Source organism: Mesoplodon mirus (assembly GCF_964341445.2).
Source record: "Mesoplodon mirus genome assembly, chromosome: 9".
Lineage (NCBI taxonomy): Eukaryota > Metazoa > Chordata > Mammalia > Artiodactyla > Ziphiidae > Mesoplodon > Mesoplodon mirus.
The window spans coordinates 104,640,190-104,653,193 of NC_138985.1; the positions used below are offsets into that span (position 1 = coordinate 104,640,190).

General features: G+C 39.3%; 1 protein-coding gene across 2 annotated transcripts in view; it reads right to left on the minus strand.

Annotated features, from left to right (window-relative positions):
• TPK1 (thiamin pyrophosphokinase 1) overlaps window positions 1-13,004 on the minus strand; it is a 336,199-nt gene that overhangs the window by 19,725 nt on the left and 303,470 nt on the right. Inside the window, exon 9 of one of the 2 annotated variants that reach the window (XM_082631772.1) lies at window positions 1,086-2,305. The exons of the other annotated variant lie outside the window; for it this stretch is intronic. Within the exon in view, the coding sequence (XP_082487898.1) occupies window positions 2,265-2,305 (41 nt within the window). The 3' untranslated portion in view covers window positions 1,086-2,264. Of the gene's footprint in view, window positions 1-1,085; window positions 2,306-13,004 lie in introns of those variants that run through there. 2 annotated transcript variants of the gene reach the window in all.

Consider the following 13,004-nt stretch of genomic DNA (forward strand, 5'->3'; position numbering starts at 1 on the left):
GATTTTGCTGCATCCCATAGGCTTTGGGTCATTGTGTTTTCATTGTCATTTGTTTCTAGGTATTTTTTGATTTCTTTGATTTCTTCAGTGATCTCTTGGTTATTTACTTGTGTGTTGTTTAGCCTCCATGTGTGTGTATTTTTTACAGTTTTTTTTCCTGTAACTGATATCTAGTCTTACAGTATTGTAGTCAGAAAAGATACTTGATATGACTTCAAGTTTCAAAATTTACCAAGGCTTGATTTGGGACCTAAGATATGGTCTGTCCTGGAGAATGTTCCATGAGCACTTGAGAAGAAAGTGTATTTTGCTGTTTTTGGATGGAATGTCCTATAAATATCAACTAAGTCCACCTTGTTTAACGTGTCATTTAAAGCTTGTTTTTATTTATTTTCATTTTGGATGATTGATCTGTCCACTGGTGAAAGTGGGGTGGTAAAGTCCCCTACTATGATTGTGTTACTGTCGATTTCCCCTTTATGGCTGTTAGCATTTACCTTATGTATTGAGGTGCTCCTATGCTGGGTGCATAAATATTACAATTGTTATATCTTCTTCTTGGATCAATCCCTTGATCATTAGGTAGTGTCCTTCTTTGTCTCTTGTAATAGTCTTTATTTTAAAGTCAATTTTGTCTGATATGAGAATTGCCATTCCAGCTTTCTTCTGATTTCCATTTGCATGGAATATCTTTTTCCATCCCCTCACTTTCAGTCTGTATGTGCCCCTAGGTCTGAAGTGGGTCTCTTGTAGACAGCATTTATATGGGTCTTGTTTTTGTAACCGTTCAGCTAGTCTATGTCTTTTGGTTGGAGCATTTAATCCATTTACATTTAAGGTAATTATCGATATGTATGCTCCTATTACCATTTTCTTAATTGTTTTGGGTTCGTTATTGTAGGTCTTTTCCTTCTGTTGTGTTTCTTGCCTAGAGAAGTTCCTTTAGCATTTGTTGTAAAGCTGGTTTTGTGGTGCTGAACTCTCTCAGCTTTTGCTTGTCTGTAAATGTTTTAATTTCTCCATCAAATCTGCATGAGATCCTTGCTGGGTAGAGTAATCTTGGTTGCAAGTTTTTCTCCTTCATCACTTTAAATATGTCCTGCCACTCCCTTCTGGCTTGCAGAGTTTCTGCTGAAAGATCAGCTGTTAACCTTATGGGGATTCCCTTGTATGCTATTTATTGCGTTTCCCTTGCTGCTTTTAATATTTTTCTTTGTATTTAATTTTTGATAGTTTGATTAATATGTGTCTTGGCATGTTTCTCCTTGGATTTATCCTGTATGGAACTCTCTGTGCTTCCTGGACTTGATTGACTATTTTCTTTCCCGTATTAGGGAAGTTTTCAAGTATAATCTCTTCAAGTATATTCTCAGCCCCTTTCTTTTTCTCTTCTTCTTCTGGGACCCCTGTAATTTGAATGTTGGTGGATTTAATGTTGTCCCAGAGGTCTCTGAGACTGTCCTCAATTCTTTTCATTCTTTTTTCTTTATTCTGCTCTGCAATAGTTATTTCCACTATTTTATCTTCCAGGTTACTCATCCGTTCTTCTGTCTCAGTTATTCTGCTATTGATTCCTTCTAGAGTATGTTTAATTTCATTTATTGTGTTGTTTATCATTGTTTGTTTGCTATTTAGTTCTTTTAGGTCCTTTTTAAACGTTTCTTATATTTTCTCCATTCTATTTCCAAGATTTTGGATCCTCTTACTATCATTACTATGAATACTTTTTCAGGTAGAGTGTCTGTTTCCTCTTCATTTGTTAGGTCTGGTGGGTTTTTACCTTGCTCCTTCATCTGCTGTGTGTTTCTCTGTCTTCTCATTTTGCCTACCTTACTGTGTTTGGGGTCTCCTTTCCACAGGCTGTAGGTTTGTAGTTCCTGTTGTTTTTGGTGTCTGCCCCCAATGGGTAAGGTTGGTTCAGTGGGTTGTGTTGGCTTCCTGGTGGAGGGGACTGGTGCCTGTGTTGCGGTGGATGAGGCTGGATTTCGTCTTTCTGGTGGGCAGGACCGTGTCCAGTAGTGTGTTTTGGGGTGTCTGTGATCTTATTGTGATTTTAGGCAGCCTCTCTGCTAATGGGTAGGGTTGTGTTCCTTTCCTGCTAGTTGTTTGGCATGGGGTGTCTAGCACTGGAGCTTGCTGGTCGTTGAAGTGGAGCTGGGTCTTAGCATTGAGATGGAGATCTCTGGGAGAACTCTTGCCGACTGATATTATGAGGGGCTGGGAGGTTTGTGGTGGAGCAATGTCCTGAACTTGGCTCTCCCACGTCAGAGGCTCATGTCTGACACCCGGGCGGAGCAGCAAGACCCTGTCAGCCACACAGTTCAGAAGAAAAGGGAGAAAAGAAAAGAAGAAAGAAGGAAAAAATAGTTATTAAAATAAAAAATTTAAAAATTAAAAATTAAAAATAAAAAGAATAGAGCAACCAAACCAATATACAAATCCACCAATGATAACAAGCAGTAAAAACTATACTAAAAAAATTGGACAGATAGAACCCTAGGACAGATGGTAAAAGTGAACCTATACAGACAAAATCACACAAAAGCATACACATACACACTCAAAGAGAAAAAGTTAATAATATATAGATATAACAAAATAAAAGAGAGCAACAAAATCAATAAACAAATCTACCAATGATAATAAGCTCTAAATACTAAACTAAGATAAACATAAAACTAGAAACAAATTAGACACAAAGCAAACCCCAAGTCTACAGCTGCTCCCAAAGTCCACTGCCTCAGTTTTGGGATGATTTGTTGTCTGTTCAGGTATTCCACAGATACAGGTACATCGAGTTGACTGTGGAGATTTAATCTGGTGCTCCTGAGGCTGCTGGGAGAGATTTCCCTCTCTTCTTTGTTCGCACGGCTCCCTGGGTTCAGCTTTGGATTTGGCCCTGCCTCTGCGTGTAGGTCGCCTGAGGGTGATTGTTTTTCACCCAGACAGGACAGGGTTAAAGGAGCAGCTGATTAGGGGGCTCTGGCTCACTCAGGCTGTGGGGAGGGAGGCGTACGGAATGCAGGGTGAGCCTGCGGCGGCAGAGGCCGGCGTGACGTTGCAGCAGCCTGAGGCATGCTGTGTGTTTTCCTGGGGAAGTTGTCCCTGGATCATGGGACCCTGGCATTGGTGGCCTGCACAGGCTCCTGGGAAGGGAGGTGTGGATAGTGACCTGTGCTCGCACACAGGCTTCTTGGTGGCGGCAGCAGCAGTGTTAGTGTTTCATGCCATCTCTGGTGTCTGCACTGATAGCCACGGCTCACACCCATCTCTGGAGCTCGTTTAGGCGGTGCTCTGAATCCCCTCTCCTTGTGCACCCCAAAACAATGGTCTCTTGCCTCTTCGGCAGTTCCAGACTTTTTCCCAGACTCCCTCCTAGCTAGCTATGGAGCACTAGCCCCCTTCAGGCTGTGTTCATGCAGCCAACCCCAGTCCTCTCCCTGTGGTCTGACATCTAAAGCCAGAGCCTCAGCTCCTAGCCCCCATCTGCTCCAGTGGGTAAGCAAACAAGCCTCTCGGGCTGGTGAGTGCTGGTCGGCATCGATCCTCTGTGCAAGAATCTCTCTGCTTTGCCCTCTGCACCCCTGTTGCTGCGCTCTCCTCTGTGGCTCCAAGCTTCCCCCCCTGCGCCCCTCCCTCCCCGTCTCTGCCAGTGAAGGGGCTTCCTAGTGTGTGGAAACTTTTCCCCTTCATAGCTCCCTCCCAGAGGTGCAGGTCCCATCCCTATTCTTTTGTCTCTGTTTTTCCTTTTTTCTTTTGCCCTACCCAGGTATGTGGGGAGATTTTTGCCTTTTGGGAAGCCTGAGGTCTTCTGCCAACGTTCAGTAGGTGTTCTGTAGGAGTTGTTCCACATACAGATGCATTTCTGATGTATTTGTGGGGAGGAAGGTGATCTCCATGTCTTACTGCTCTGCCATCTTGCAGGTCCTCCCCCAGCTTTGTTCCTAAGATTGCTTTGGCAATTCAAGGTCTTTTGTGGTTCCATACAAATTTTATGATTGTTCCATGTTTGTGAAAAATGCCACTGGAATTTTGCTAGAAAGATCTGTAGATTCATTGCACTCCCTGAGTAGTATGAACATTTTAACAATATTCTTCCAATCCATGAGTGTGGAATATCTTTTGATTTATTTTAGTCTTCAACTTCTTTTAACAATGTCTTATAGTCTTCAGTGTAGAGATCTTTCACCTCCTTGGTTAAGTTTATTTCTAGGTATTTAATTTTTTATGAAATTGTAAATGAGATTTTCTTAATTCCTCTTTCTGATAGTTCATTATTAGTACATGGGAGCAGAATAAATTTTTTTATATTGATTTTTGTATCCTACAACTTTACTGAATTCATTTATTAGTTCTAACAGTTTTTTGGTGAAGTCTTAGGGTTTTCTCCATGTAATGATCATGTCATCTGCAAATAGTAACAGTTTTACTTTTTCCTTTCCAAGTCGGATGCCTTTTTTTTCTTACCTAATTAATTGTTCTGGCTAGGACTTCCATCACTATGTTGAATAAAAGTGCTGAGAGTGAGCCATTTTATATTAATTTAATCCAGTATACCTAAAATATTATCACTTTAACATGTCTTATCGAGATGTTTTACTTTTTCATACTAAGTCTTTGAAATCTGGTATGTATATATACTTACCGCATATCTTAATTTGGACAAGTCACATTTTAAGTGTTGAAGAACAATAAATAGCAAATTTACTGTATTGATTAGACAGTACAGATTCTAGGTTACTGAAGTGGGAACTATATTTAAGATTCAGTTATCTGTTTCTGCAGAGGAACATTATTTAATTATACAGATACTGATTTTCATTTCATCTGCAGATACGGAGTGATAAGAGTCTCATGTTATAAAGGTACTATTACATTTAAAGTAAGCATATCAAATCCATTTGAAATGATTTCCCCTTATTATAGGAATGGATCCAGAAACACTCAGATACTTAACATGTGCTCAGCAGTGAGACAGACTGAGTCCTCTGCGCTTCAAGTTGAAAGTTTAAAAATAGGTAGCAAAACTGTAGAAAAAAACCCTGAAACTGCAAAATTTAAACAAACCTAACATAAAATTACTAATAGGATATATATTATCAATACATCCTGTAAGGAATATCATGACTCCTTCCTGGACATGTAGCAGATAGTCCTTTAATTGTACTCCTTACCCCAAATCGTCACCGCTCCTTCCCACTCCTCTAAATGCCTTGTCTGATCATGTCTCTCTCATGTGAAAGAATAACTCATGGACTCCAGTTGCCTATAACCTCCCTGCCCCCCACCCTAAACATCATGGCCTGACATTAAGGCCCTTCATCATCTAGTTCTTCCCCTATAACCTACTTGCCAGCCACCCCATGCTACTTGCTATTCCCTTAATAAACCTAAATGTAAGACCAGATACTACAAAACTCTTAGAGGAAAACCTAGGCAGAACACTCTATGACATAAATCACAGCAAGGTCCTTTTGACCCACCTCCTAGAGTAATGAAAATAAAAACAAAAATAAACAAGTGGGACCTAATTAAACTTAAAAGCTTTTGCACAGCAAAGGAAATCATAAACAAGATGAAAAGACAACCCAGAGAATGGCAGAAAATATTTGCAAATGAAGTGACTGACAAGGGGTTAATCTCCAAAATATAGAAAGAGCTCACACAGCTCAGTATCAAAACAAACAACCCAATCCAAAAATGGGCAGAAGATCTAAATAGACATTTCTCCAAAGAAGATATACAGATAGCCAAAAAGCACGTGAAAAGATGCTCCATGACACTAATTATTAGAGAAATGCAAATCAAAATTAGAATGAGGCATCACCTCACACCAGTCAGAATGACCATCATCAAAAAGTCTACAAACAATAAATGCTGGAGAGGATGTGGAGAAAAGGGAACCCTCCTACACTGTTGGTGGGAATGTAAATTGGTACAACCACTATGGAGAACAGTATGGAGGTTCCTTAAAAAACTAAAAATAGAACTACAATATGATCTAGCAATCCCACTCCTGGGCATATATCTGGAGATAACCATAATTTGAAAAGATACATGCACCCTAATGTTTATAGCAGCACTGTTTACAATAGCCAAGACATGGAAGCACCCTAAATGTCCATCGACAGAGGAATGGATAAAAAAGATGTGGTACATAAATACAATGGAGTATTACTCAGCCATAAAAAAGAACAAAATAATGTCATTTGCAGGGACATGGATGGACCTAGAGATTATCATACTAAGTGAAGTCAAACAAAGACAGATATCATATGATATCACTTATACATGGAATCTAAAAAGATGATACAGATGAACTTATCTACAAAACAGAAACAGACTCACAGACTCTGGAAACAAACTTATAGTTACCAAAGGGAAAGGTGGGGGAGGGATAAATTAGGAGTTTGGGATTAACATACACACACTATTATATATAAAATAGATAATCAACAAGGACCTACTATATAGCACAGGGAACTCACCACAATACTCTGTGATAACCTATATGGGAAAAGAATCTGAAAAAGAATGGATATATGTATAACTGAATCACTTTGCTATACACCTGAAACTAATATAACATTGTAAATCAGCTATATCCCAATATAAAATTATCTGAAGGGACTATTAAAATACTTTTTTCAACTAAAAAGTAAAAAAAGATCAGGAACTTCCTATCCCCGTGAAAAGTTTTGCTATCTCCCCTCCTTTTGCAACTTATCCAGTCTTTTCTATGCTTGTTGTATCCTTCAAGGCTAAAGTCAAATATTATCTTCTAGTCTGTACATCTCTCTTTGATTCTATATCCCACTATGGGCTGAATTAATAATTCTTTTCCATTTATAAATGGCTTGATTGCTTCCTTGGAATATACATTGTATTAAAAGTTAGCCATTTAGACCCCTCTTCTATGGCAGGCAAAGTACAGGGTGAGTCTGAAACACCTTGTTTCAGAAAGCAAGAGTGATCAAAAAAATTTAGGGCACTTTGAGATAGAGAAGAATACTGAGAGTGATGCAAATAACACATTCCGTAATAAATAGAATCCCCGAAGACATGTGGAGAGAGGAAAATCTCTCCTTTACAGAAGACTGCCAACTACTAAAGGAATGAGCAACAGAATTAGAATATCAGCAAGGCACCATTTTGCAGCTTCCAGTGTAATAATTGGTTCAAGCAAGGAACATCAATGGATGCTAAAGCCGCAGGGTGAAATGTTGGGGAGCAAGGTATTGACAGTCTCCAACTAACACTCCATGTAGTACTTTTAATGAAAATAATAATATCATCTTAACCAAATGATCAAGCTTAGCATCACCAGTAAAAGGACAAACTGACATTATGTGCCTTCTGATATGATGAAGGGATGAATACAACATCATTTATTGTAATAATTTTTGCCAAAAAGGCTTAAGCTGAATATAATCATGGGGAAACTATCAGACCAACGCAGAATGTGAAGTGCTTGACAAGTTAGCAGGCCTGAGCTATTCAAAAGTGTCAGTGTCAAGGAAGACTGAAAAGAGATTTTCTGCATTAAAAGAGACTAAACAGACATGACAACTAAAAACAATGCATGGTTTTTTTAGTAGATTTTAAAAAAGTTATAAAGAGCATTACAGGGAGAATTAAGGACTATGAATATAGACTGCATAACACTGTTCTATCAGTGTTATTTTTTTGGAATAGATAATAGCACCATAGTTTTGTAGGAAAAATTTCTTTTAGGAGGTACAAACTGAAGAATTTCAGGGGTTAAATATCATGTATTCAGCATAGTCTCAACCGGTTCAGAAAGCTAAATACACACACAGAGAAATGGAAATATAGAAGAATGTTAACAGCTAATAAATCTGGGTGAAAAGAGTATAGATTTTGCTGTATTATTAAAATTTTCTGTAGGTTTGAAATGTTTCAACATTAAAATTCAATATTAAAATTTGGACAAAAATTTGGGAAATAGGCTAAGAACTTGTGGACGGAAAGTGTTTTTTGTCTTGTTCACCTTGATTCCCCCCAAACTGAAGTGATGCCACTATCATGTGTAAAGTAGACAGCTAGTGGGAACATGCTATAAAGCACAGGAAGCTCAGCTCAAGTGCTCTGTGATGACCTAAATGGGTAAGATGGGGGGAGGGGGTGGAAGGGAGGTCCAAGTGGGAGGGGATATAGGTAGACATAGAGCTGATTCACGTCACTGTACAGCAGAAACTAACACAACACTGTAAAGCGATTATATGCCAATAAAAAAAAAAGGAAAGCAAGAAATGCTCACTGATTTGAAGTGCATTAAAATAAATCCTAATTGAAAAAAATGCATGCCAAATTTAGGAGAAGTCACCTGGCCAGTGATACCTGCATCACAGCTTCTTGGAAGAGCCTAAGAGAGATGCAGAGCGCTCAGCCTGGTATGTGGGAAAGAGTCCTTCCTTTGTCAACTTATTGAAGCTCACCAAGGATAGCCTCTACTTACACTTACTGATGCAGGCGGACCTGAAAATTAACCCAAATTATGTACCAGAACGTCTTAGTGCCTGGGAAAATGGTTAAGAGGAGACTTATTCATTGTTATGCAGGCTCTGATAACAAGTCCTCAGCTTTGCTTTCTTTTAGGACATTATCTCTCAAAATCCTGATCTGCCAAAGACTCCTCCCAAGGTGAGCACTCACCGGTCACCCCTCTATCTTGACAACTAATCCTTTCTTGAACTCAGGTGTCTAAGGAAGGGCTCTTATAATTCTGTTTGAAAGTGGCTGCATTTATCTTCATCTCTCACAAGTCACACATCCTCCTTGCCCTTGGATCAGGGCTGGCAGTCATTAGAAGGCTTCTGATGTTCAATTATTCTTCCATCTTCACATTTCCTGTGCTATGTCTCAGCCTGCTGTCCGAAAAACAATCAGACCAAGAAAACGCTGCTGCTTGGAGGAATCAAAGCTAATTATAGGCCAGTTAGAAAACATCTCCCAGCATTAGCACTCTCAAATGTTCAGGCTTCTCCAAAGCAAACAAAATTTGTTATTATTTTTCTTTGTTAGAAAGAAGATGTGTTATATCATTAGCACTAATTCTACTCCCAGGTCCCATGTTGCAGTTAAAGAGTCCATCAGAGCTGTTTTTAGGGAAAATCAAAAAACAAAAACAAAAACACAAAAAACTTACTGGGTTTATGAAATAAACAGGGCAGTCCGAATCCATAAAATGTGACCTATTTACATCATTATTAGTGGCAAAATGAATGATCTGTGTAGAGCTGGCCAAAAATGATCAGTGTGAAAAGTCTGTATCAGATTTAAATGCACATGCAAAGACGGGGATGCTAGTCTGTCCAAAGGTTGCTCTGAGTTGATTTACTTTGCTCTGTTTCCTTCACCTCCTGGGGCCCTGCCTTGCCACCTGTGGATGCTGGCATGCCCCCAAAACATTCACACAAGTGGGAGAATGATGGCTATATATGGCAAACACCATCCCAATTTGCTGCCGACTGGCTGTAGAACACTGGGCAAGTCATCTTGTGCTGCTGGCCTCAGTGCCAGCCCTGAAAACAGGGTTGGATTTTCCACTATAATATGCTATGGCTTTTGCTGGACGTTCCTTAGGTGACCTCAGCATCTATGTGCAAAATGCCAATAATACCTGTCCACAGTTATCTCTAATGCAGCTGCTGTAAAGATGAATGAGTTAATGTCTGTGAAGGGCTTTGACTTCTCCATGCAAGTCCTGAAAATTTGTTGTATTATTATCATCATCTCATCTGCACGGAGGAAGCTTTAAAGTGGCATTTGCTTCTATCCTTCAAATGTCAACAGAGATTATTGTAAGTACATCAAACAAATGGAAATGGCACAGAAAAGTGAAGGAAGAAAATATGTGAGGTAGCAAAGTATAATCACTTAACATCAATCCCAAACCTGCAGGTGACATCCATACAATCCATGATCTTTTAAAATTTACTAGTCAAATCAGATAACCCCAAACAGACTGACAAATAAAAAAAACCATATAAACATTATGCTCAGAAAAAGGCATAAACGTATTGGGAGAACTGTTACAGGATGCTGCACCTCTTCCTTGTAACTTGAGAAAGAGGAACGAGATTAGAAGATTGAAATGTATTGGGTTGGTAAAAGATGGTGGCACCCCCAAAAACTGCTTTGAAGGACATAACTCACCTGAATAAGATTTGATTAAACCAGTTTATGAGCCAGCCTATTTTATACCTCATGTATAAGCTGATCTGACATCTGTAACAACTAGGATATATGTTATAATTGGTGAAGACATCTATTAACCTTATCAATAACCATATAGATTTCAACTAGCTATAGTATGTTATGTGTAGGATGTGGATTAAAGCTGTCACCTTGGGTATAGATGGAAGTGGGGAAAGTGTGGAAATCATAAAGGCAAAGACACATTTTGGCTTGTGACATTAGAGAGGATAAGTTCAGAGGCATCCACGCAAATAAAGCCAGGCGGCTCTAAAAGGGGATGAAGGCCTGGTAAGTCTGCTTTACAATCCACCGTTACTGCTCTGGGATGCCACGTCAGACAAAAATGCTTTCTGATTTAGTTAAAAGTAAGTTTCTTACAATGTTTTAATGCCAAGCTAACAGTATATGTTACTTAAGTTTGATAAATATGATAGTCATTAAAAATGAAGACTCTGCAGCAATACAGAAAAATTCCCTAACAGACATGTAAGAGAAAAAATCACATTTCAAACTATATACATTGATCACAACTGGGAAAATATGTGCATGCATATAAATTTAAATTTTCTTGTTACAGTTTTTAAAATAATAAATGGAAAAAAAAAGAATGGCATGGATTTTCATATAACCCATATAAAGAAGGAATGCCCCCTTAGAGGGAAGAGCAGAACCACTTTGGAGAAAGGTTTACAAGGTAACACAAGGTTTACAAGGAAAGGAACACAAGGTACCCCCCTATTATGTTACAGTGAGGGTATTCTTTTTTTTTTTTTGCGGTACGTGGGCCTCTCACCGTTGTGGCCTCTCCCATTGCGGAGCACAGGCTCCGGACGCGCAGGCTCAGCGGCCATGGCTCACGGGCCCAGCCACCCCACGGCATGTGGGATCTTCCCGGACCGGGGCACGAACCCGTGTCCCCTGCATCGGCAGGCGGACTCTCAACCACTGTGCCACCAGGGAAGCCCCAGTGAGGGTATTTTTGAAAATACCTATAATATCACACATATTTACACATACCCTCACTCCGATACCCACACCAATATGTGAAATAAAACTATTTCCACCACCTAGGAAGAATTAGAAACATCCTCGCATATACTGATAACTCTCAGGAGTGAAGAATAGGTGCCATTAGAAGTTGCTTCTCTATATGTGGCTGGGGAAGACCTAGTTAAATTAATCCAAGGACTCTGAGTCTTTGAGTTTACAAAAGCTCCTGGAGTTCTGAAAGATTTGCCATGTAAACCCCTTCAAGATTCTGGCTCAATCTTGCTAACTTTAGTCAGACCAGCTGCTCCCCTGAGGGGACACCTTGCTGATGAAATACCCACTTCTCTCTCGAAGGCATCTTCCCTGCTGCCCGGGGCCTTGCATGGTAACCTGCTTTCCTCTTTGGCTGTACCACCTGCTCCGCTCTGGATTACAGGTCAACTCCAGTTTCTCCAGACCTCCCTTCCCACCCTGTCTTGTGCTTTTACCTACCAGGGACATCAATACAACTGGACTTCTGACACCTCTCAGCCTGAACCTCTGTGAGACTCTTGAAAATGAAATCCCAATGGTCACAGTGGCTTTTCACTGCCTTGTTGAAAAATATTTACAAAACAGAAGTGGCAGATGAGTGTTTACCATCAAAACAAAGTTCATTCAATTATGGGGCTATTTTTAGAACAGAATTTCATTTAGTGAAAGTCTGACCACTGTCTTTTAGGAAAACAGCATTTAACTCAAATGTTTTATTATTAACAGAAATGATTTGTTATATTGAAGGTAATAAAACAGTTTTAAGACTCTGTCCATAAATGTATAAATATATATGCTTGCTCCTAATATATTTCATCATGACCTATTTCCATTTTTAATTTCCCCTCACTGATATACAATGATAATATTTCATATTAGAAACAGTGGTCATCTTACCATGTCACTATTCTAATGAGTCTGAAAATATTAGCCATTCTCAAAAGCAAGCTGCTTTAATTCACTATTAATATATTCCCTCCTACTTTAGTTATAATAATCAATCCATTTTTCAATATTCATACCATGGATCCTTTCCTGCTGACAGCTTTTACTTCTCTCTTTTCTTGACGAACCTTCTCTGCATTAACTATTTGCATACAAAGTTGCATATTATATTATACCAAGCTCAAATATAAAACTTTCTATTTAGCATTTACTATATTACTGGAGTGGTGGCATGTACTTTCTGCCTCACACATTAAATATGCAAATGTCTTTTTCTCCCCATCAGGTATATGACTTGGTCTAACTTCTTTTATCATAGAATTTCTCATCTGGAAGGGACCTTATCTATGATCTAGCTCAGTGGTTTGACAAAGATAAAAATGGAGCTGCTCCTACTTTGACCAGTTAGGATACTAGGCTCAGAGCTCTGTCCACTTGGCTTTACCCCCACTCCCAAACTAAGGTGGCCTTACAGAAACTGCTAGGAGTCAGAGCTTCAGAGAATGTAGTCTGAGAACCACTGGTCTAATATCCAACCCCTTCATGTCAAGACTGGGAAGCCAATTCAAGATACCTTGTTGACCTAAGGTAAGCCCAGCACCAGAATCCAAGTCTACTGACTTCCAGCTCGGTGTGCTTTCTGCTTTCACACAGTCAAACTCTGGGACCAACACATTGATGGGCTCCCCAGGACCATTTTCAGATTGGCTGATCAAAGTTAAATGATTTTGAGCTACAGAGTGAATATTTAAGTTGCCTGAAATGTAGCAATGTTACCTAAATGTTTCTAAAGCTCAGTCATAAAAGAGAAAAAA